Here is a 25929-nt window from a genome sequence, read left to right on the forward strand (position 1 = left end):
TGATTGGCAGCCAGACAGCAAAATCTGCTCTTAATTTGCATTTTGCCTTTTTTAATATTCAGAAATTTTCTCTTGGCTTCACTAAACTACTGACTGCCTCCATATAAAAATCAACGTCAGCCCTCTTCTTTGTACTCCTAATTTCTTGACTGTGCTGCGAACTGTACTGTACTTTTTATAAGTTTGTGTCAGTTCTATTTTTAATGTAAAGTTAAAAGTTCTGAAAAAAGTGATTAATAATATAATTAATAAAAATTACATTGGATTAAAATCACAAATTCCATCAGTAATCATTTAAATTACAGCACCGTCCAAGGTTAAATGAACCCATGCCTTCAAATAGAGCTTAAAAGCAGGGACAATGCTGAAATTTGCAGGTTAGGCGTACTCCAGGGCTCAATACTGGGACCCATTATGTTAGTGTGGTGGAGTTATGCACTGCGAGTGTGGCTTGTATAGTCATGAAGAGCAGCAGGGGGGCGCTATAGAGACGAGTGCAGGCGAGTTGCTTGGACTTCACTGCCCATTTATCCTCAGACTTTCAACAAACTCCTCCTCCTGCTGTCCCTCGAGGGTCCGTTGGCTGCGCATGGCCGCCTCAGCCCCCAGGATTAACAGAGTGGCCCCCAGCGTCCCGTCCACACCTTCCGCTGCCGCTCCGTCTTCCTCCTCTTCCTCCTTGGGTTCCTCCTGGCCCCGGACGCTAGAAAGCTCGGGCTCCGGCCCCTCCTGGTGCTCGGGACTGTCCCCGTCCAGCTGCAGCGTTCTCTCCGCATCCTTTCGCTCTCCGAACAGCCGCTGGTCCAAAACCAGGCCCGACGGGGTCAGAGGCTTGAACTCCGGATCAAAGGTCAACGGAACGCCAGCTCCAGGAGCTCCCAGGGCCAACCCCCCGGCCCCCCTGTACACCTCCATCCCGTCGGGCAGCATGGACTTGATCTTGGGCAGCCAGCGCTTGCGAACGCGCCGTGCGTTAGTGCACATGTCAGCCGCAATCACGTTCATCTCGCTCTCCTTGAAGTTGGGGGCGAAGTTCTGACAGTACACTGGAGGAGAGAGAGGGAAAAGCACACATAGAGTTTTACTGTCGTACGTCCAGCACACTCACAGCATGAAGATCCAACCTCCAGATGTTTAACTGTGAGTTTTCATGGGGTGTCCTCATTTTTTCACATGCCTGTAGTTAACATAAAACTTGACCTACGTTTGACAGCGTTGAGCACTCGGCTGTCTAGAGGTTTCCGGCTGGGGTCACTGGTTGAGGAGCGAATGCCAGTTCCACAGCTGTTGGCCAGAGTGTTCCTGTAGATGAACCAAGCAACCACCAGAGGGCATAGAGGGAAGAACTCATGAGAAAACAAAATATCAGATATCTCCAACCCTGCTGATGGATATCAGCCCTCCAGCCCAACTGCAATACAATAAGCCCACAATCTTAAAAAACGGTGCTAAAAGGGGGTTCTCTGGAGACAAGTAATAGAGTAGAGCTCAACCCTGTAATTAAGTTCCAGCTCTACACACTATACTGTCCTATACTGTAAACTATACTACACACCATACACTATACTATCCTATACACTATACTATACACTGTAATATTCTATACACTATTCTATACACTATACTATACACTATACTATCCTATACACTATACTATACACTATACTATACACTATAATATTCTATACACTATTCTATACACTATACTATACACTATACTATCCTATACACTATACTATACACTATACTATACACTATACTATCCTATACACTATACTATACACTATACTATACACTATAATATTCTATACACTATTCTATACACTATCCTATACACTATACTATCCTATACACTATACTATACACTATAATATTCTATACACTATTCTATACACTATCCTATACACTATACTATCCTATACACTATACTATACACTATACTATACACTATAATATTCTATACACTATTCTATACACTATCCTATACACTATACTATCCTATACACTATACTATACACTATACCATCCTATACACTATAATATCCTATACACTATACTATACACTATACTATACACTATACTATCTTATACACTATACTATACAATATAATATCCAATACACTATACTATACACTATAATATTCGATACACTATAATATCCTATACACTATAATATTCTATACACTATTCTGTACACTATACTATACACTATACTATAAACTTTACTATCCTATGCACTATCCTATACACTATCTTATACATTATACTATACATTATACTATACACTACACTGTACATTATACTATACACTATACTATACACTATCCTATACACTATACTATAGACTATCATATACACTACATTGTACAAATACGTGCACCTACACTATACTATACATTATACTATACACTATAATATCCTATACACTATCCTATACACTATAATATCCTACACACGATCCTATACACTATACTATACTATACACTATACTATACACTATAATATCCTATACACTATCCTATACACTACATTGTACACTATACTATACACTATAATATCCTATACACAGTCCTATACACTATACTATACACTATAATATCCTATACACTATACTGTACATTATACTATTCTATACACTATAATATCTTATTCACTATCCTATACACTATAATATACACTACATTGTACACTATACTATACATTATACTATACACTATAATATCCTATTCACTATCCTATACACTATAATATCCTATACACTATCCTATGCTTTTAATATGTTTAATTCAGTTCAGTCCAGTTGAACTAAATTGCCCAAATCAATTAAATTAAATTAAATTCAGTTCATTTCAGTTTAACTCAGTTTGATTTCAAATCAGTTTAATGCAGTTAATTTTAATTCAATTTAATGTATTTAAATTCGGTTCATTTCGGTTCAGTTCAGTCTCTGGTTTCACAAAACCATCGTAGAACACACCGATTCTGAAATGGTAGAGCGAGCATCACACCGAACACTCTCTCTCTACCAGTCCAGAGACGGTTTTAACGATGCTGGGCCTATTTGGGGCAGTGGTGGCTCAGCGGTTAGAGCGCCGGGATATCGATAACAGGGTTGTGGGTTCGATTCCCAGGCTCGGCAAGCTGCCACTGTTGGGCCCTTGAGCAAGGCCCTTTACCCTCTCTGCTCCCCGGGCGCTGGAGTTGGCTGCCCACCGCTCTGGGTGTGTGTGTGTACTCACTGCCCCTAACACGTGTGTGTGTGTGAGTGTGTGTTCACTACCAGATGGGTTAAATGCGGAGGACACATTTCGCTGTACAGTGTACACTGTACAGTGACGAATACGTGCACCTTTATCCTTTACCTTTATCCTTTTATTTCAGTTGGCTGCTTGCTAAATTCAGCCCCGCCTCCTGTAGTAACTGTTGCTATGGGGATCAAACGTTTAGCTCAGACTACCTGTGAGTCTCTATGGGACGTGTGCTAAAATCTCAGTGGCACAAACTAACAAAGCAATGCCAGTTCTACTGGATCTTCACTGCAGAGCTGCTGGTACTGCTGGGAGGGTTCAGAGATTGTTGTGATTGGCTGAGAGGCATGTCAATCGTATGACTCACACAGACAGCAGAGCGAACTACACACAGTGTATGTTTGTGTATGAAATGATGTGGTTCCAGTCCCAAACCTGTCAAAGAAGGTCGCGAGCAGTCTCCTCAGTAGCACCTTGTGTTTAATGCCAGCACACAGGTGGCAGTTCATCAGCTGTCCTCTGGTCATGAACACCCCCGTACCTGCAGCACAGACAACACTGTGTCCTTCAACACTGCACTGTTGTGCCTCAGCAGACAGACTGGAGCTGGAATAATAACCTCTGGTGGTGGAAATAGCCAAAACATGGAAATACAACGGAAAGACATCGGTTCGGGTCCATTACCTCAGCGCGTACGCTTCTGGATCGGTGGCTCCTCGGCCGAGTAAATCGCTGCCTTGGCAGATTTAGGGCTTTAGCAATATTTACACGCCGCCCGTGAGGTAAACGTAAGACCAACTGAATAAGGAAGGTTCGAGGGAGGGTTGCCAGCTCTCACCCACGTCTACATTCACATCTAGTCATGCAGAGACATGCGCAGGGCTGTGATTTACATCTATGGACAAAAGTATTGGGACACCTGCTCATTCGTTGTTTCTTCTGAAATCAAAAGTATTAAAAAGAGCGAATCCTGCATCCTTTTGTTGGAGGAACTGTCTCTACTGTCCAGGAAAGAAGAAGAAGAAGCTATCTACTAGATTTCGGAGGAGCACTGCTGTGAGGATTTGTCCGTAAGCTCTACTGTGCAGCGACTCCTGCACTGATACAACCTTCATAATATTTTAAACATTTTACAGATAAAAATATATATATATTTTTAAAATATTAAAGAAATGGCTCGTCTATATCTTTTGGTGCCTCTCCTCACAGTAAGAAGTATGTCGACCAGGGCTGCCCAAACCGTTGCGTGCCACTGTATGCATGCATGTGAACCCCCGACCTCAGATTTGACCTCAGCTTTGAGAGGGGACACAGGATCTGACACCCACCTGCCACCAGCTCCAGCTTCTCTCCAGGGTCTCCCTCTGTGTAGAGTTTGGGGTGGCAGCGGTAGCCGATCTGGCTGATTAAACTGGCAGGCAGAGCCACCAGGTCCCGCCGCAGCAGCACACAGGGGCGGCTCTCCAGCGGGAGGGGCACAGCCGCCATCTCCGGCTTATCTGAATCTGCGGGACAGGAAACGTCCACAATCATCAAACATCATACATCGTCAAACCAAGACCACCGGACGCAGCAGGAGTGGGAAGATGTGCTGAAGGTGGAGAATCAGAGTGTGCAGAGTTAGGATTTATTTAGTAATACCATTTTTTATATTATATCTAATATTTTATATATAATAAGTGAATAAATTAGTATTGATTTAATAATATTAATGTTAATATTATTCAAATTCATTTTTAATATTCAGACAGTGATAGTATATATTTGTAAATGTAATACAATTTTTAAAAAGTACTTATTTTATTAACATATTAATAAAAAATAATTTATTTTGGTCCATTCATCATGAACAATGTTATTTCATTTATGAGAACTTCATAAATTCATAAAATTCAGTTCATTTTTTTCATATAAATTTCGCATAAAATATGTATTAAAACTGCCACTGCTGCTTTATGTAAGAGTGGCCAGACTGAAGTCTCTCCTCAGTAAAAGACACATAAAAGCACCTAAAGGACTGTGAGAAACCAGATTCTCTGGTCGGATGAAACCAAGACTGAACATCTTGGCCTCGGTTCCAATCGTCACGTCTGGAGGACACCAGGCACTGCTCTTCACCTAGCCGATACCATCCCTACAAAGCATGGTGGTGGCAGCATCATGCTGTGGCGGTGTATTTCAGCAGCTGGGACAGGGAGACTGGTCAGGGTAGAGGGAGGAAAAGCTGAATAGAGAGTACAGAGATCTTCTTAATGAAAGGGCCAAGACAATGACCCTAAGCTCACAGACAGGACAACAGAGGAGTGGCCCAGCCGGAGCCCTGACCTGAACCCAATCAGCATCTCTACATTGCGAGCTTGAGAGGATCTGCTATGCTGGTGGGCTATATATACCACTCTAGCCCACGCCTGGCATTAGGCAGCATGGTGCCAATAGGCTCAAGATGTTGATCTGCTCCAGAGAGTCCTATTCTATTGGCAGTACTTCTTCTTTATAGGGACTAGACAAGCTGTGTGTATGAGCATTTGCACACCTGTGTCCAGAATGGCTGCAACTTAAAGTAGCCAAATGCATTCATTAGAAGGGGTGTCCACAAACTTTTTTTTTATTATGGGATATTAAAGCAGGGTCTGGAGGCTTTCCAAATGCATGGTATATTAAATATTTTTTAAATATAAATTGTTTTGTATATCCCAGCTGTTTTTCCGATGTTTAATTTGCTAAATTATTAAAAGCTGTAAAACGATGTGACTCGCTAACACTCGCAACATCTGGAATACCTGGAATTCGACCATGACACAAACTGATTTGGCTCAGACTCACTGCACTGAATCACAGGGAGTCGTTTAGGATTACCCGATTCACTGAATCGTTTTCCAAATCCATTCATTATAAGATCACAGACTGAAGCTGTCCTCACTGACCTCCTTCCAGTTCGGCGAAAGTTGGGAAAAGTGGCGGCTCATGTGTTTATTTTTTACGGTGGCTTTGAGTTTCACAGTTCCGAGCTGATAGCGAGCCGTTCTCAGCGCTCTCTTCTGGGCTAACGGATGGATTCCTCACCCAAGTGTGGAGAAACGCAAGTTTAAAGCTTTCAGCACACCACTTCCTCCCAGCCGGCATGTCCTGCGGCCCCATCAAACTTTAATTGCTAAAATTCAATACAGGTTTTAATGTAGCGCCGGCTCCAGTGAGAAGAGTTTTGGTTTCTGTCTGTTCCTGATCCTCTTTTAATTGACCTCTACAATCTTACTGTTACTCAGTATATACACACACACACACACACACACTCACACAAACACACACACATAAAGACTGCTCTCAAATATCCCACAATGTCACCCTCCTGTGTCCTAACTCATTACAGATAGAATGGATTTCAGGAATATGTGAAACTGGAGACTTTGACAAAACCTCATGCCCCGATCTGACTGCACTGCATCTGACTGAGTCCAGGTCCTAAGTTCCCCGGTTCCTCAGTTCCTGCAGGGCCTGAAGCTGAGACTGAACTGAATGGATGAATGGATGCATGGAGGGCAAACGTAGCTACTTTACAGTCAGCAGCTTACCTCCATTGTGCCCTGAAACCCAAACTACTGTTCACAGCTCTCTCTTATCCTAATAATGTAAAACTAACCTAGGCAAATATATTTATAAAAAGCTCTAACAACATTAATATCCAGAATGAAGCTCTAATAGCATTAATATCCAGTATGAAGCTCTAATGACATTAATATCAAGAATGAAGCTCTAATGACATTAATATCCAGAATGAAGCTCTAATAGCATTAATATCCAGTATGAAGTTCTAATAACATTAATATCCAGAATGAAGCTCTAATGACATTAATATCCAGCATGAAGCTCTAATAGCATTAATATCCAGTATGAAGTTCTAATAACATTAATATCCAGTATGAAGTTCTAATAACATTAATATCCAGTATGAATCTCTAATAACATTAATATCCAGCATGAAGCTCTAATAGCATTAATATCCAGTATGAAGTTCTAATAACATTAATATCCAGTATGAAGTTCTAATAACATTAATATCCAGTATGAAGTTCTAATAGCATTAATATCCAGTATGAAGTTCTAACAACATTGATATCCAGTATGAAGCTCTAATGACATTAATATCCAGTATGAAGCTAATAACATTAATATCCAGTATGAAGTTCTAATAACATTAATATCCAGCATGAAACTCTAATAACATTAATATCCAGTATGAAGCTCTAATAACATTAATATCCAGTATGAAGCTCTTATAACATTAATATCCAGTATGAAGTTCTAATAACATTAATATCCAGTATGAAGCTCTAATAACATTAATATCCAGTATGAAGCTCTAATAACATTAATATCCAGTATGAAGCTCTTATAACATTAATATCCAGTATGAAGTTCTAATAACATTAATATCCAGTATGAAGCTCTTATAACATTAATATCCAGTATGAAGTTCTAATAACATTAATATCCAGTATGAAGCTCTTATAACATTAATATCCAGTATGAAGCTCTAATAACATTAATATCCAGTATGAAGCTCTTATAACATTAATATCCAGTATGAAGTTCTAATAACATTAATATCCAGTATGAAGCTCTAATAACATTAATATCCAGTATGAAGTTCTAATAACATTAATATCCAGTATGAAGCTCTTATAACATTAATATCCAGTATGAAGTTCTAATAACATTAATATCCAGTATGAAGCTCTAATAACATTAATATCCAGTATGAAGCTCTAACAGCATTAATATCCAGTATGAAGTTCTAATAACATTAATATCCAGTATGAAGTTCTAATAGCATTAATATCCAGTATGAAGCTCTAATAACATTAATATCCAGTATGAAGCTCTAATAACATTAATATCCAGTATGAAGCTCTTAATGTCCTCTTAAAAAGTAAATAGATAATAAATATATGAATAAAAATGATATAAAACTATGTTTGTACTCAAACTTCTATTTTTTTGGATGTGTTTATTTATTTATTTGTTTGTTTGTTTATTTATTACATTTCATTACAATCTTACTCCTGCAACCAGATCAAGTCAGTTACGGCAGCAGGAGACCTGCAGATCCTTTACTGTCTGATCACTGAGGCTGATCTCCGCATCCGATCACAGCTGAATGGGTAAGTGATGAAGGGGCCAGTGCAGCACCCCCACCCCTCTCTCTCTCTTACACCTCCACCTTCAGGCCGTTTCGCTGAAGCAGGTGGACCCCGAGCTGAGGCCAGCTCTTCTCTTTAATGTCTCAGAAGTCTGTCTCTCAGTCTGTGGCTCCTGTTCTGAGTCAGGCCTGGACGGTTGAGTGATTCATTAGATGGAAATAAAGCTCGGTGTGAAAGCACCTCTCTCCTCATTTAGAGAGGAGCACAGCGTCTGATAAGCTTCTGCAGCGCTATGTAGGACTGATCTATAAAAGGGTTTCGGGGAACAGTTGGGAGAGAGAGGCGAAGGAGTTTCGCTTTGACTCAAACTTTTTCCCCACCGCCTCCTTTTCTCCTCCACTGCAGCTTATCTGATCTGCAGAAGAGCATTATCTCCAACACCAAAGGGCCTATAGTCTCGAAGATGAAGGTGCTGGAAAAGGTTCTCTGAGAGATGCTAGAGAACAGGAGTGTCATTTGATTAAAGGTCAATTAGCAGGTAGAGAAGCTCAGTGGAGGTTCTAGACCATCCGAACCCGGGAAAGCTGCGCAGACCAAGCAGGCGGCGCGGGTCGGGCAGCCAGTAGCGATCTGGGCTGCCCACAGATGATCAGACAATGATGAAGAGCTAATGTTAGCTAGGGTTTAGATACTGATATATGAATAAACACTAATGAAAGTGGTGGTGGTTCTCCATCACTGTGTTCATCATTAGAACATCCTCAAAGTCAACTCAGATCAACACCTGGTTTGGTGGTAAATCAGGGCTTAATGATGGTAAATCAGGTGATGCTGATTTACTGCTGATGGAGGTGAACACATCCTCCACGCTGTGCTGGCTGGACTGGGGGGCGTCCAGGAGAACCCTGGAGGAACCGAGCTCTGTTCTTCAGACTAGCTCACCGACAAGACCTCACTACTTTCTTTCTTCAGAATGAGAAGCTCTTGTTTCTCCTTTTTACTGGATTCATGTTACCTGCTTTATCTGTTCTGATCAGATCTGGAGCTTCTATGGGGGGAAACTCAAGACAGCAATAACCGTAATATAGAACAGATGTAAAGTATAGAGGCATTTCTGAAGGGGAATCCTAACTGCAAGAATCCCCTCAACACTGAAATGGGGAGGCTGCTACACTCGCCCATTCTCCAGTTATCTGGGCAGATGTAATGAAGGCAGTGGGTTTATTTACAGTTAATTCAGACTAGAGGTTCTGGAGATCTCTGCTGATCCCTGGACCCGTCTGAACTCAGGAAAGTAGGACCACCCATCTGCCTTGTGATTTCTACAGGCCAGGCCGGTCTTTCCGTTTAGACCTATAAACCGTTCGTTTGGTCGGAAAGAGACTAAAGACAAATATTTGCTTTTTTATCTGAAATATTTCAGAATCTAAATCAGAGTTTAGTTTGATTATTTATTTATATTTAATGAAAAATAGTTGCATATTAAGCCTGTAGAAGACCATGCCACAGATTTCTGTCAGGCATTTCATTTTTCTTTTCATTTAAAAATAATTAAAATCTTTATTAATTTTCTTTGTTAATTGAGTTTATTTAGTCATAATTTTTTTTATCAGATTTAATCAAATATACAAAAATCAGCTTTGAAACACTCTTTATAACTTTAGTGTGAGTGGGCGGAGCTAAACTGCTATAGGCTGGATGGGTGCATGTATGGAAATGTAGTTTTTTGTGACATCACAAAACTAATTCATTTCCAACAGGCTGTGTTGGCAGTTTAGTACATGGCCCAGAGAGTGACCGTACTAAAGGTACTAAAGGCACTAAAGGTACTAAAGGTACTATAAGTACTAGAGGTACTAAAGGCAATAAAGGCAATAAAGGCACTACAGGCACTAAAGGTACCAAAGGCACTAAATGTACTAAAGGTACTAAATACACTAAAGGTACTAAAGGCACCAAAGGCACTAAAGTACTAAATACACTAAAGGTACTAAAGGCACTAAAGGCAATAAAGGCACTAAAGACAATAAAGGCACTAAAGGTACTAAAGGTACTAAAGACAATAAAGGCACTAAAGGCAATAAAGACAATAAAGGTACTAAAGACAATAAAGGCACTAAAGACAATAAAGACAATAAAGGCACTAAAGGCAATAAAGACAATAAAGGTACTAAAGACAATAAAGGCACTAAAGACAATAAAGACAATAAAGGCACAAAAGGTACTAAAGACAATAAAGGCACTAAAGGTACTAAAGGTACTTAAGGCACCAAAGGTACTAAAGATACTAAAGGCACAAAAGGCACTAATGGCACTAAAGACAATAAAGGCACTAAAGGTACTTAAGGCACCAAAGGTACTAAAAGCACTAAAGACAATAAAGGCACTAAAGGCACTAAAGGTACTAAAAGCACTAAACGCACTAAAGGATCAAACATTTTGCTTTTCCATCACTGATAAGGGCCCTTTAACACATCCACTAGGCTCTGGGGCCCTCCTGGGAGTTGTGTGTACGTAAGTCATCACAGCAGAGCTGATAGAACATGTAGAGACCAGCTTCAGCCCTCATCTGCATCATCACTGTTAAACAGAGAGCAGTGAGCAGCCCTTCTCAGACACTTGCTCTAATGCACCCGAACACAAAGCTCATACATACGTATCGTAAACAATTTACAACAAGATGTCATAACAGTGTTCATTCATGCCCGCCACCGAGCCTCGCAAGCAAATACCCGAGACAGCGTTGGGAACTGCTGCCCGAGACGCTGGTAAACACAAGTCACGGACAGATATCGCTGTCATCGTGACCTGACTGAGCCGATGATAGACGGAGCCGTGTGGAGTATAAAAACCATACAGTGTGTCAAAATGTCATGATGAACGGACCAATAGAAAAAGCTCCAAAATGACCTGGAATAAACTATTTTTACATTGACCTCCATTAAAGTTTACCCCTTGAACCCTGGGTTTTATGTTCAGTAATTAAGTCTAATGCAGAAATGATTAAAGTGAATTATCTGGCAACTATTTGCTTCAGCATGTCCTTTGGAGTCCCACAGGGCTCTATTGTAGGGCCTTTGAAAGTGATGTATAATTTCCTCCATAATCTCTTATTTACTAGTGGAAATGTCTGATTTTGCAATCAGCCCAGACTTTCTGAAATATCCACTGTTAAATCTGCCACCGCAATGTTGTATTTACTAGTGAAAACCCTGAATGTCTCTCTACTAATGTCTTTACTAGTAAACATGCTCCCACAAATTACTAGTGGAAACCTGAGATTTTACGATGGGCCCGACTTTCCAAAGAGCCCACTAGTAAAAATGCCTCTCATATCTTATATATATGCTGGTATATCATATCTTGCTGGTGGAAACCTCAGATTTTTTGATGAGCTCCAACTTTCTGAAGTTTCTAGTGGTAAATACGCCACAAAAATGTCATATTTACTAGGTGGATCGGAGCTGGGGAGCTGCACTTCCCTCCGAGTTGGAAAAGAGGCGGCCCTAGTGTTGGGGCATTGCTGGTGACGGGAAAGTTCAGTATTTAACCTTCCAAACTCTCCCCGATTTTTCTGATTTCACATACTTTTTTGTATTTACTAGTGGAAACCTTGAATTTTTTTACTTTTCACAAGGAAACACGCCACCCCAGTGTTACCCACAAATTACTAGTAGAAACCTCAGATTTTATGATGGGCCCGTCTTAACTTAAAAAAACTTAAAATATTGGAGATTTCCACTAACAAATACAAGATTTGATGAGCTCCAACTTTCTGAAGTTTCTACTGGTAAAAATACTCCCCCACAACGTCATATTTACTGTATGGAAACCTCAGATTTTTCTGATTTCCCTAACTTTATGAAATTTACACTAAAAACCTTCCTCCATAATCTTGTATTTACTACTGAAAACCTTAAATTTCTCTACTGTTCACTAGTAAACACGCCACCACAGTGTTACCCACAGATTACTAGTAGAAACCTTAGATTTACGATGGGCCCCGACTTTCCAAAGATCCCACTAGTAAATATGCCTCTCATATCTTGTATTTGCTGGTGGAAACCTACAATATTTTGATGAGCTTCAACTTTCTGAAGTTTCTACTGGTAAATATGCTACAACAATGTCATATTTACTGGGTGGAAACCTCAGATTTTTTTTATTTCCCCAACTTTCTGAAATTTCCACTTAATATGCCACCATAATCTTGTATTTACTACCGAAAACCTTGAATTTTTCAATGAGCCCCAACTTTTTGAAGAACGCCACCATTACTAAATACACCACAGTGGCACTAGTTGGACCAGATCTAGGGTAAAAGCAATCAGATGTAAGCAGCTCAGCATGCTGACTGTGTGTGGGTTAGGGTGGTACTGTAAATGCTGTAATACTGTAAATGTAAGTTGATTACTTCCGTAAGGGTTAGCAGTGCGCCCGTAGATTTGGCTGAAGGCCTCCTCTGTGATGCCGTCGTAGGGTTCTTCCTCGAACTCCTCGTCCTCGTTCTGGTAGGACGTGGGGCTGTCCGTGGTGGGCAGGCTGGACGCTCCTGGGCTGGAACGTTCACCAGGGGTTATGGGATACGCCTGCACGCCTGGCGGGTAAAACCCCGCCCCTCCAGCGTAGAGAAGGGAGCTGCTGCGTGACGCACCCTCTCTGGAGCTTTTTTTGCTGCCCTGCAGGTTTAACGGCGCTTCGCTGCCTTCTAACTTGATCCTTCTGGTAGGGGCCACCAGTGAAGGTGACCACCCCGGAGGTCCGAGCATGGATAGTGGGTTATTATTGGGGTTATGATTGGGATTATTACTGGGACTCTGTGGCTCCGAGCCAGGCTCGTCTATAGTAGCTGTGGCCGAATCGCAGTGAGGCGAATTGGCCTTGAACATGAGGTCCATTCCTCTTTCCACGATGTGCTGAATCTGCAAGTAGCCGGCAGTGTACATGACCACCAGTTGCTCGCTAGCAGCCATGGTCAGTTTCCCAGTGTAGCAGAAGGACAGGATCTGCTGGAAGCAGGCCGGAGTAACCGACGAAGGCAGCTCGAACTGGGCTTTGGTGCTGGCGCTGAACAGGTCGCGGAAGTAAAGGCTGCTGGCGGCTAGGACCGCCCGGTGGGCCTTGAAGGCCTGGCCCTTGACCAGGATGGACACGTCGCAGTACTGGCCCAGCAGGCGCTGTTCGTTGAGCGAGCCCAGCACCGTGCTGCCGAAGTTGGGGATCTCCACGTGGAGCAGCTGGGACATGGCGCCGGCTTTCAGACGTCCAGACAGCGGCGGGTCATCTGAGGAGAAGAAGAAGGGACACAAGGTAAGAAAGGTGAAGAGAGAGAGAGGAAGGGAGGACACTGTGAGACACTGTGATCCATTAAACTGTAAAGCCTCACTTAAACTCACTAGTGGCTGAATGCAATCAAATTTTCATCACTGCAATGTTCCAACATCTAGTGTGAAGCCTAGTGTGAAGGGGGACAAACCTCATGTTAATACCCTTGACCTTTGTCCACATATGAGATTATTCTCATACACTAGGTACTTGGATTTGTCCAATACCTGAAGCTGATACACTACATGGACAAAAGTATTGGGACACCTACTGCTTTATCGTTTCTTCTGAAATCAAAGAGAATCAAGAGCGTTGGTTAGTGAGGTCACCACCACACCTCATCATCCCCAACTTCCCAACTCAGTATCCCACAAGTATTGGATGGAGCACCACCACCCATCATTCCAGAGGATACAGTTCCACTGCTCCACAGCTCAATGGGTTGATGTTTACCTGCTAGAGAGAGTCCTATTCTATTACCAGTACATTTCTACAGGGTCTAGACAAGCTCTATGTGCATCAGCAATGGCTGCAACTTAAATGTTGATGGAGCAGACCAATGGGAAAGCCCAAGGAGCTCAGTGCAGATCTGAGTAGGAGGATCGTAGACTCCAAGCTACGTAAGAACAAGTTACTGGGAGGTGGAGCCAAACAGTCACCCTCAGGAACAGCGCAAGCAGTGGTTCAGATGGTCAGGAACAGCCCAAGCGGAGGTTCAGATGGCCGGGAACCGCCCAAGCAGCGGTTCAGATGGTCAGGAACAGCCCAAGCAGAGGTTCAGATGGTCAGGAACAGCCCAAGCAGAGGTTCAGATGGTCAGGAACAGCCCAAGCAGAAGTTTAGATGGTCAGAAACAGCCCAAGCAGAGGTTCAGATGGTCAGAAACAGCCCAAGCAGAGGTTCAGATGGTCAGGAACAGCCCAAGCAGTGGTTCAGATGGTCAGGAACAGCCCAAGCGGAGGTTCAGATGGCCGGGAACCGCCCAAGCAGCGGTTCAGATGGTCAGGAACAGCCCAAGCAGAGGTTCAGACGGTCAGGAACAGCCCAAGCAGAGGTTCAGATGGTCAGGAACAGCCCAAGCAGAAGTTTAGATGGTCAGAAACTGCCCAAGCAGAGGTTCAGATGGTCAGGAACAGCCCAAGCAGCGGTTCAGATGGTCAGGAACAGCCCAAGCAGAGGTTCAGATGGTCAGGAACAGCCCAAGCAGAGGTTCAGGTGGTCAGGAACAGCCCAAGCAGAGGTTCGTTTGAAGCAAAGACAAAGTCCTGAAGAAATGCTTCATGGTCAGATGCGGCCACCAGAAGTGCCACAAGCAAAGGTGAGGCATTCAACCACAAGAACAGTGTACCACCTGTCAAGCCTGGTGGTGGTAGCTTCGTGCTTATCATGCTCTGGGGCTGGATGGAGTGGGTGGAATAATGAAGAAGGAGGACTATCTTCAACAGCATTCTTCAGCAGAACCCTAAACCATCAGCTAGACATTAGGAAATTGGACACAGTTAGCTGTTCCAACTGGACAGTGTCCCCTGGTGGTGTGGAATGAATACGGAAGACTAGTATTAGCCTAGTCCTGACCTTAACCCTACTGAAAATATGTGGACGCTTAAAAACCAACCCGTTTATCTGAACTCGAACGGTTCTCCCAGGAGTAGTGGTTACATATCCAACCCCAATTCTGCTAGAAGCAAAAGCATCTGGTCAAGATATGAGATTACGAGAAAACACCGAAATCACTGAAATCACCGAAAGCCCAATACTGCCATGACCTCCACGTCCATGATGAGTGTAGGTCAACTTCCCACCACAACCATATAAACAGTCTCATGTATCAACATCGGCTTCAGAACTGCTGGATACAGAAGGTACATACATGAAGAGTACTGGATCCTGGCACCAGAACTCCCGTTCGGTCGCATCCCTTATTGAAAGATTGGGAAAACTGCGGGAGAGATTCTAATCTTCTGATCCACAGCAGTTTCCTTTCTCCGATTTCAGAGGAATTTCTTCACAAAAAAAAAAAACCTTACTTTACATCATTGCCATATTTTTTCATCGCCCGACACAAAAACCACCAGAAACCGTCAGAAGACTCGAGGCTGTTGATACGGAAAGTAAACTGAATGTTGTTTTGCAAAAAAAAAAAAAAACTACAGTCATGTTTTATTTCTTTCATTTTTGGATGAAAATCTGTCCATACAGATCAGAACTCACGCCTGACTCATACAACATAATCACACTTCAACATTACAGCAAAAAACAGATTTATGTCGAGACGTGAACTGAAAGATTTTTTAAATAGTAAAAGTAAAGGTCAGAATTCAGAAATTCATGAAATTAACTTTAATCACATTTAAACAGTCCTGCAGAACAGCCCAGCTCCAGACCCGCAGAGCTCAAAAGTCAAGTCAAGTCAAGTCGAGTCAACTACATACAGAGGACACAGTGAGACGAAACAACGTTCCTCCAGGACCATGGTGCAACATAGATACAGTGCATACAGATACAAGTGCAACACAGTACAAGTACAGACAGACAACACAACACAATATAATAAATAGTTTAGGGGTAGTGTGCAAATTATGCAGTGTGTAATAAATACTGAGTCCAGTGAGGTAGTAAGGTTATTAGTGCAAATGCTTCCCTTATTGTCTGGGGTAAATGGTTGGAGAGAGAGAGAGAGAGAGAGAGAGAGAGAGAGAGAGAGAGAGAGTCTCTGGAGTTGAGAAGTCTGATGGCTTGGGGGAAGAAGCTGTTGCAGAGTCTGGTCGTGTTGGACCGGATGCTGCGGTCCCTTCTTCCTGATGGCAGGAGGGAAAACAGTCTGTGTGAAGGGTGGGTGGAGTCATCCACAATGCTGGCTGCTTTGTGGATGCAGCGGTCCCTCACGACTCAACATCCCTTAGGGTAAAAAGGCTCTTAGGGTAAAAAGGCCCTTACAATAAAAGTGCCCTTAGGGTAAAAAGGCCCTTAGAATATAAAAGCTCTTTTAGTTAAAGGCCCTTAGAATAAAAGGGCCCTTAAGGTAAAAAAGGTTCTTAGGGTAAAAAGGCCCTAAGAATAAAAGGGCCCCTAGGGTACCCAGGCTCTTAGGGTAAAAAGGCTCTTAGGGTAAAAAGGCCCTTAGAATATAAGGGCTCCTATAGTTAAAGGCCCTTAGGGTAAAAAGGCCCTTACAATAAAAGTGCCCTTAGGGTAAAAAGGCCCTTAGAATAAAAGGGCCCTTAGGGTAAAAAGGCCCTAAGAATAAAAGGGCCCCTAGGGTATACAGGCTCTTAGAGTAAAAAGGCCCTAAGAATAAAAGGGCCCCTAGGGTACACAGGCTCTTAGGGTAAAAAGGCCCTAAGAATAAAAGGGCCCCTAGGGTACACAGGCTCTTAGGGTAAAAAGGCTCTTAGGGTAAAAAGGCCCCTTAGAATAAAAGTGCCCTTAGGGTAAACAAGCTCTTAGGGTTAAAAGGCCCTTAGAATATAAGGGCTCCTATAGTTAAAGGCCCTTAGAATAAAAGGGCCCTTAGGGTAAAAAGGCCCTAAGAATTAAAGGGCCCCTAGGGTATACAGGCTCTTAGAGTAAAAAGGCTCTTAGAATAAAATGGCCCTTAGGGTACACAGGCTCTTAGGGTTAAAGGGTTCTTAGGGTTAAAAGGCCCTTAGAATAAAAGGGCCCCTAGGGTATACAGGCTATTAGGGTAAAATGGCCTTTAGTTACCCTAAGGCTCTTAAAATTAAAAGGCCCTTGAAAAAATCTCTTACAGTACAAAGGCCCTTGGGGTTACATGGCCCCTAGTGAAAACAGCTCCTTAGGGTTCTTACAGTCTCCTCCTGCTCTGTGGAGCATCAGTTCTGCTAATGTTCAGAGAGCTCGGCTAAGGGCCTGGCTGCTGATTGCTGGTACAAGGTCTGTGGAGTCAGAGTTCCTGGTCAGGTGCATGTTCCCTCAGTACTTCTGCCCGCCACCGGGAGGCACTACTCAGCTTACTAAGCAGCGTCAACACTAGTGAATTCAGACACTTCCTTATCAACTTCCTGTTGTCATCTAGTGTCAACACAGGTCACATAAACAAACACATGAGAGGCTGAGTCATGTTGAATTTCCACACACACACACACACACACACACACACACACACACACATACACACACACACACACACACCAACTGAGCGTAGAAAAGTGCTGAGCTGTTAAGGGGCCGTTGTTGAGCAACCTATACCTACTGTTACTGAACTGCATGGGGAAATATGTGAAATTCACGGCATCCAGTGGCTCGTAACGATTACCTGCTTATACGAGAAAACGCTGTCAGCTTCGTTTTTCGTTTTCATCGTCTGTTGCTTAGCAACAAAGAGACTCACAATGCATGCTGGTCCATATTCTGCTGCTGTAATAAGCTACGCTGCTGTAGTACGCTGCGCTACACCCTAGCACTAGCGATGCTCTTTTCGGACATCGTCAGGCGGCCGACACGCTCGGAGGAAAGCGCCGGGTCCCCAGCACCACCACCAGCTAACAGACGCCCGTGCCGGCCAACATCGCTTAAGAGGGATGAGGGGGGAGAGCGCCCTCTACCCACCTGGAGAAAGAGAGAGCGTGGCCAACTGTGCTCTCTCAGACTCCGCCTGCTGATGGCAAAGCGGCACGGCTCGGGATTAGAACTCATGACCTCCAGGCCATAGACAGACGAGCCACTTGGCGCCCCCGTGAGCTGCGGGCCCCAGTGCATTGTGGGAGATTGTGTTGGATTGTGTTCTACCTTACTCTAATCATTCTTCCCTTCTGTACAAAATGCTGAGAAGAGGGTAATCTGTCAGCTGTAACTTCAAGGCTTTCATGGCATTCATGGCTTTCAGAGATCAGTCCATCTTCCACTCAGCTAACGGAAACCACCGTATGCAAATGAGCTGGTTTTTATGACATCACAAAATTGATAGCTTTTAAAGTCGCAGTAGTTAAAGTCTCGAAACTTCTCCACCGCTCACATCCGCCCTCGACTCATCACGAAAAGGAAAAAGGTGAGGAACATGTGGTTCTCTGTGATCAGGGCCATTTAATGCACCTGCTGCCGTAGGTAAGTAAGAGGAGTAAGAGAGAGGTGGAGGTGGAGGTGGAGGAACATCGCGTGTCCTGAATGGCAACGCCAAGCGGCGGGTTCTTGTCGCGTCCGCACGGCCGACAGATTGAAATTCAGTTCAGAGAGGGAGAGGGATGCAGAGACGGAGGAGAGGAAGAGAGGGAGGGCGAGAGACAGACAGAATGAGTCATGCGAAAGCCATCAGAACCCTCTGTAAAACAATCGCAATAAGCGGAAAATGTCACAATACGACACGTAGCGCAGTAATCTCCCGGCCGGCGCCGCTCTGAGCGGACACTAATACTAATAATCCGTTACAGGCCTGACAGACAGACATCAGCAGCGTAACGTGACAGAAATGAGAACGGCTTCTGCTGTAGCTCGATCAATAGCGCCGGGTTTACACTCTTTAAAGAATACAAATGGTGGGAACACACACACACACACACACACCTGTCAACTGCAGTCTGTCTGACAGCTGGGAGAGACTGCACTGTCAGTCAGTCAGTCATGAGCTACATTACTGACCAAACTGAGGTACTAAAAAGTACCAAAAGTACCAAAGTACTGAAAAATTGGTGCAGTAGTGGAACCCTATTTGGTGCTATGTAGAACCCGCAAAAAGGTTTTGCACCAATCCAATGAACTACTAAGCATCCAATGGTTATTTGAGTTGTTGTGGTTCTAAATAGAATCATTGTTTTTGCTAAAGAACCCTTGAGGAACCCTTCAAAAAAGAATCAACGATTTTTAATAGAACCAAAAGTATTGAAAAAGTGATGCAATAGTGGAACCCAATTTGGTGCTATGTAGAACCTGCAGAAGGTTTTGCGCCAATCCGAAATTATTAAGCATCCAAATGGTTCTTTGAGTTGTTGTGGTTCTAAATAGAACCATTGTTTTGTTTTTGCTAAAGAACCCTTGAGGAACCCTTTAAAAAAGAATCAAAGATTTTTAAATAGTACTGTAAAAGTGATGCAATAGTGGAACCCCCTTTTTGGTGCTATGTAGAACCCGCAGAAGGTTTTGCATCAATCCGTAATTATTAAGCATCCAAATGGTTCTTTGAATTGTCATGCTTCTATGATTCTAAATAGCATCCAAATGTTTTTTTTTTTAATTGTTGTGGTTCTAAATAAAACCCTTGTTTTTACTAAATAACTCAAGAAGAACCCTTTTTAATCATGCAAATAGTTATTTGAGTTGTTGTGGTTACACAGACTCATTTGTTTTTACTAAGGAACCCTTGAAGAACCCTTATTTAAGGGATCTTCAAAAACATCTATATAGTATTGAAAAGTGGTTCAGTAGTGGAACCCTCTTGTATATGTACCTGTAGAAGGTTTTGCACCAATCCAATGAACTATTAAGACATGAGTTGTCTTGATTCTATATAGAACCATTTTTTACTAAAGAACTCTTGAATAACTTTTTTATAGTACTATAGTGCTTTCATGCTATATAGAACCTACAAAATGGTTTCTACTAATATAAATAACCATGTAAGCATCAAAATAAGTTGCCACGATTCTATACCCTTTTTAAAAAAAATATACAAAAAAAAGGATCATAAAAGATTTCTATACAGTTCTGAAAAAGAGTTCATTAGTAGAACCCACTTAGGTGCTGTATAGAACCTCCAGCAGGCTAAGAACCATTAAATCATCTGAATAGTTGGAGCTGTAATGGTTCTACATAGCTTTTACTATTAAGACATTTGACCCTTTAACCCTTAAAAATCATCATTGACTTCTATGTAGTACCAAAAGTAGTGGAACTCTAAGAACCTAGAAAATAAACGTTCTCTAAGTTATTGTGGTTCTATTTACAGTCATGTGGAAAAACCACGAAACTTTTGCTGTCAAGAAAAACAGGGCAAGACTAAGGTTTACCAGCACAGTTTGGATCATGGTTTTGAGCTAGAATCTAAAAAATGAAGCTGAAGCAGAGGTGAACCATGCCACATGACGATGACCCAGCACATTCTAGTAAATCAGCCACGGAATGACTCAAAAGACAGAAATGAAGATGAGGTTTGTTCCACTTAATTAAACACTTTAAATAAATGGTTATTTAATTCTAATTATTTATTAGAGTTGAATAAACCCCGCTCATCATGACTATTATCCACCAGTTACTTTTACAGTGCGATAAATCAGTGAAAACAATCAAATTTCCACTTTTTTCCCCACAATTAGTCACTCATGACACATGAAAACAGTGCTTTGTTTTTAAATGAGTCATAATATTGTTGCTGCCAGAGCAAAAACCTCATATCTCCATTTTTGTTTTTCACTTTTCTCCATAATACAAATCATACTGTGGTTCTTTATACTGTATCAGAACTTAATAGAAATGCTCAAATATTACCTGGAATAAAATCTTTTTACACTGACTTCTATTAAAGTTAAGTAGGTTTTTTCCTTCTCCTGTAAAGCTGCTGTTTAGTTTGTGTTCTGATAATATTTATTATTCTGAACAACGAACTCTTCAACAGAAATGCTGACAGGGAGAAATTAACACTTTTTCAATAAACACTTTGTCATTTTAAAATGACAGCTTGGCAACAAATCACACTTTTCCAGTTTTTCAACTGTAGTTAAGAAGCCAAAACATACCATATGAAGTAGATTCTGAAGCCTGATGAATTAACAGTAACTGTGATGATGATTAATGCATAAATATCTTACAAACACAAGAGTTTTGTCATTTTAAAGCAATCATTTAGTAAAAACAAATAAATAAAAACATTTAGAGGTAATAGTTCTAGCCAGAAATATTAATTTATCTAGCAAACGTGCATTTTGCCTTTTTAAAGCAAAATGGTAAAAGATGGCCTTTTCTCTGTAAACACTGCAATGATAAATGTGCAAATTTCTTATAAATATTTGAGCTTTATATTTTTAAACAGTTTGGCAAAAAGACTCACAAGTATCCACATTTTAAAGCCAAACAGATTACCATTAACTGTGACATTGAGAATGCAGAGAACGCACAAAGTATCTATCAAATACAATATATCTGTCTTCCTAAAGCCAGTTTGATGAGAAATCACAGTTAGTAAGTAAATCCAGTCGTATGAACAGTAACCGTAACAATAATAAATACAGCATATCTTGTGCTGTGAAAATCCCTCTTTTCAACAACTACCCCCTTTACCCCAAATCAGCTGTGATCTAAAGAGATAATCAGAAATACAAAATAACATTTATCTTTTAAAGCAATAGTTTTGTAAAAAAAAAAAAAACTTTCTAAATTTAGACAATGACAAACTCACAAATCTCACAAATATTTGTTTTATGTTTAAACAAAAAAGCCCAAACAAGTTTCCAGTTCTTTAAAAATCTGTCCTTACGACTTTCCTCTGATTAGCAGTAAAACAAAACAGAGTACTTTCTAAAGACGATGCCATAACAAACACACAAATGTCTCACAAATATTGTTTTTTATCTTTTAAAATGAACATTTGATTAAAATCTCAATTTTACAGTTTCTAAAATATGTCCCCTTAGGCCAAATTTAATCAATTAGCAAAATATATGTTGATGTTGTTTATGTTGATCTCATAAAAAATCTCGTAAAGATAAGTAACCCCTTTTACCTCTAACCAGCCGCAATACAAAACATAGTCAAACTGAAGACAAGACAATGACCAATATTTGAGTTTGATCTTTTTAAAGAGATGGTTTAGTGAAAAATCACCATTTTCCACAATCTGTCTTTATTCAACAAGCAAAGTACAGAACCTGCTGTTCATCACTGTTACAGATACTGCTAATTCATCTGGCTATAGATGTATATATAAGGATATATGATGAAGACTTTTAAAATCAAGTTTTAGGGACAAAAAAAATCCAGTTTTCAATCATTTCACAGTTTAACCATTATATAGAAATGTACTTTCTAAACTGTAACAATGATGAATGCTCAAATGTCTCAGAAACATAATTGATTAAAATCTTTTTAAAGTGACGGTTTGGGGGAATAGATCAAAAGTGAATAGATGATGTTTTTTCCCCCTAAGCATCTTTAAAAATAGTTTGGTAAAGAATTTATTAAAGATCTTTTTTAAGAGACAGTTTAGTAAAAAAAACAAACAGTTTTTAAAATATCTGTCAGTCTAAGCCAAATTTATTCAATAAGCAATGCAAAGCAATGCTGTTTATCACCGTTACTGATACTGGTAATTCATATGGCTGTAGAATATACTTCAGAATATACTTCAGAATATACTGCCATCAGAACAAATCCCAACTGTCCACACTATAAAGCCAGAGACATTAACATGGATTGTGAGAGACAAATGCACAAAAGGGGGCAGGGACAAAAGGTATGTATCAAACAGTAATGTTTTTAGGGGTAAAAATCCAAAAGTTCCATTATTTCACCTCTTTATTCCAATTTAACCCTAATATAGAAATGTACTTTCCAAATTATAATAATGATGAAATCTCAAACGTCTCACAAATGGTGAGATGTTTTTTTTTGTTGTGAAAAATCACAGTTTTTCTCAAGACTGGACGATATTTTTAAAGCAATCGTTTTAGGGACATAAATCCCAATTTTCAAGAGTTTCAAATTCTAATTCCAGTTTAACCATAATATAAAAATATACTTTCCAAATTATAACAATGATGAACTATTAAACGTCTCACAAATGGTGAGACGTTTAGGGCCATAAATCCCAATTTTCAAGAATTTTAACACCTCATTCCATTTTAATCATAATATAGAAACATACTTTCCAAATTATAACAATGATGAACTCTTAAACGTCTCACAAATATGAAGTCAATATTTTTTAAGTGGCAATTTGAGGATAGCAGCATAACTACAAGACTAAACAATCAGAAATGCACAGAAATCTCATAAATATAAAGTTTTATATACGTTTTGCCTTTTTAAAGCAATAGTTTTAGGCACAAAATCTTCAAAAATTTCAAGAATTTCACCTTCTAATTCCAGTTTAATCATAATATAGAAATATACTTTCCAAATTCTAACAATGATGATCTCTCAAAAGTCTCACAAATATAAGTTTTATGTTTTAAAAGTGACAGTTTATGGGAAAATCACAATTTTCCAGCGTTAAAATCAAAAGAGTGAAACACAGCAGTAGAGAATAGCAGCATAAACACAAGACTGAACGATCAGAATCAGAAATGCACAGAAATCTCATAAATATGAGAGTTTTAGGGTTTAAAGTAATAGTTTGGTGAAAATCCCACTTCTCCACAGTAACCCCCTAACCCCCCCCATCAGCCACAACACCAAACAAAGTACGTTCTGAAGGCGAGGCAGCGGCACATACACCCAGTATCCACCAAACACAGGTACAGCCCCTTCATAAAACAACAGTTTCCCAGTCCCCCCGTCCCCCTCTCCCTCCGTTCCTCACGGCGGTCTCTACCCTCTACCAGGAGACACACAAACAGTCAGAGTGACTCTCACAATCACACCAGTTACACTCTTGAGAAATCTGCTGCAGCAGATTTCCAGGAACAGTAACTGAAAGGCCACCATCCCCTCCCCGGCCCTCCCCTCCCTCCACCACCCCTCTGCCCCCACCTCTGCCCCCACCTCCGCCCCCACCCCTGCACTCTTCCCCACAATCCTACAGTAGAAAAAGTCTGACCTGCCCACGGTCCGTCCTCAGTCGGGCTGGAGTGGACCGTGTTGGCCACAGAGCCACCGAACGGTCCGGAATAGAGGAAGAGTGTGAAGTCTAATGCTGTGCGATTGTCTCTCGCCCTCTCTCTCTCTCTCTCTCTCTCTCTCTGTATTCCTCGTTTCTTTGGCTGAGTTCAACAAGTGCTGCTGCAGCCCAGCTCCAGTGTATCAGTGATGAAAGGAAAAGGCGGGAGAGGCTCTGTGTGAGTGTGTGTGTGTGTGTGTGAGTGTGTGTGTGAGTGTGTGTGTGTGTGTGTGTGTGTGTGTGCAATCAATGCAGCATCTATACGTCGCAGAGAGAGCGAGAGAGAGAGAGAGAGAGAGAGAGAGAGGGAGAGAGGGAGGGAGGGCAGAGAAAACAGGCTACAGTTACAGAGAAGGAGACGGCGGTGGGAGGGGGAAGGGTGTGAGACAGAAGGAAAGTCATTTAAGGACAGTACGAGCGAAGAAAAGCAAACGCTCGCCGTACGGCTTTCAGCAAGCTTCACACTTCCAGCCCAAAACCCGAGAGGCAGCGCAACACAATGCTGAACAAATACAAAAGCCTCCACTCCGGCCAAGCGCATAAATATTGATAGGGAGATTTTTCAGCCCTTAGAAATCCCTGAGCAGTTATCAGCGGCTATAACAGAAGCATGCCATCTTCTGAAGTCATTCCTGAAGTCCATATCTGGAGTTTTAGCTTTCCTGAAGAGCTCGTCTCAAAGCCATCAAACCAGATCTTTAAAAGGTCCTTTTTATTCATATTCCCATATTAAAATTCATTAAAATCAATTCATTAAATACATTACGCATTACTTTTACTGTAATAATTTATATTAGATACTGAATCATTCATAGTGGATACTGAATAATTCATAATAGATACTGAAAGATTCATAGTGGATACTGAATAATTCATAATAGATACTGAAAGATTCATAGTGGATACTGAATAATTCATAATAGATACTGAAAGATTCATAGTGGATACTGAATAATTCATAATAGATACTGAATAATTCATAGTGGATACTGAATAATTCATAATAGATACTGAAAGATTCATAGTGGATACTGAATAATTCATAATAGATACTGAATAATTCATAGTGGATACTGAATAATTCATACCTGCATAAACTGGTTGGGCCTTTGAGGGAAACTATGAACTAAATACTTCAGCTGGAGCTGCAGGTTTGACTGCACGTGGAGCGGCAGTGTTGAGACGGTACAGTAAGAAAAGCAGAGGGTGTTCTAAAACTTTTGACTGGCGGTGTATGTACACATGTAGTATATTTTTTACATATAGGTAAATATAATTGCTTAATTACATATCACTATGTAGTTGTAATGGATCAGGTATCCACTCTAGGTGCCATTCATAGACGTGACCCTCAGCTGCTGCGGACGAACTTGTCATGTTTTTGGAAAACGGCCCCAGACAGAGTTCACCTGGGACCTGATTTCAGTGAGGAAAACAGAACAGAGCTTTATTTGAA

The 25929-nt window shown here is 41.2% G+C and overlaps 1 protein-coding gene across 1 annotated transcript in view; it reads right to left on the reverse strand.

The window, feature by feature from the left end:
- Positions 1-414: 414 nt before the first annotated feature.
- The window catches only part of LOC140571785 (nucleus accumbens-associated protein 2), a 77503-nt gene continuing 51988 nt past the window's right edge, over positions 415-25929 (reverse strand). The window contains exons 2-6 of the mRNA XM_072692710.1: positions 12801-13670; positions 4577-4753; positions 3684-3789; positions 1205-1302; positions 415-1046 (exon numbers count right to left, since the gene is read on the reverse strand). Coding sequence (XP_072548811.1) covers positions 517-1046; positions 1205-1302; positions 3684-3789; positions 4577-4753; positions 12801-13632 — 1743 coding nt within the window. The 5' untranslated portion in view covers positions 13633-13670 and the 3' untranslated portion in view covers positions 415-516. The remainder of the gene's footprint in view (positions 1047-1204; positions 1303-3683; positions 3790-4576; positions 4754-12800; positions 13671-25929) is intronic.

The sequence above is a fragment of the Salminus brasiliensis genome, chromosome 1 (genome assembly GCF_030463535.1).
Source record: "Salminus brasiliensis chromosome 1, fSalBra1.hap2, whole genome shotgun sequence".
Taxonomy (NCBI): domain Eukaryota; kingdom Metazoa; phylum Chordata; class Actinopteri; order Characiformes; family Bryconidae; genus Salminus; species Salminus brasiliensis.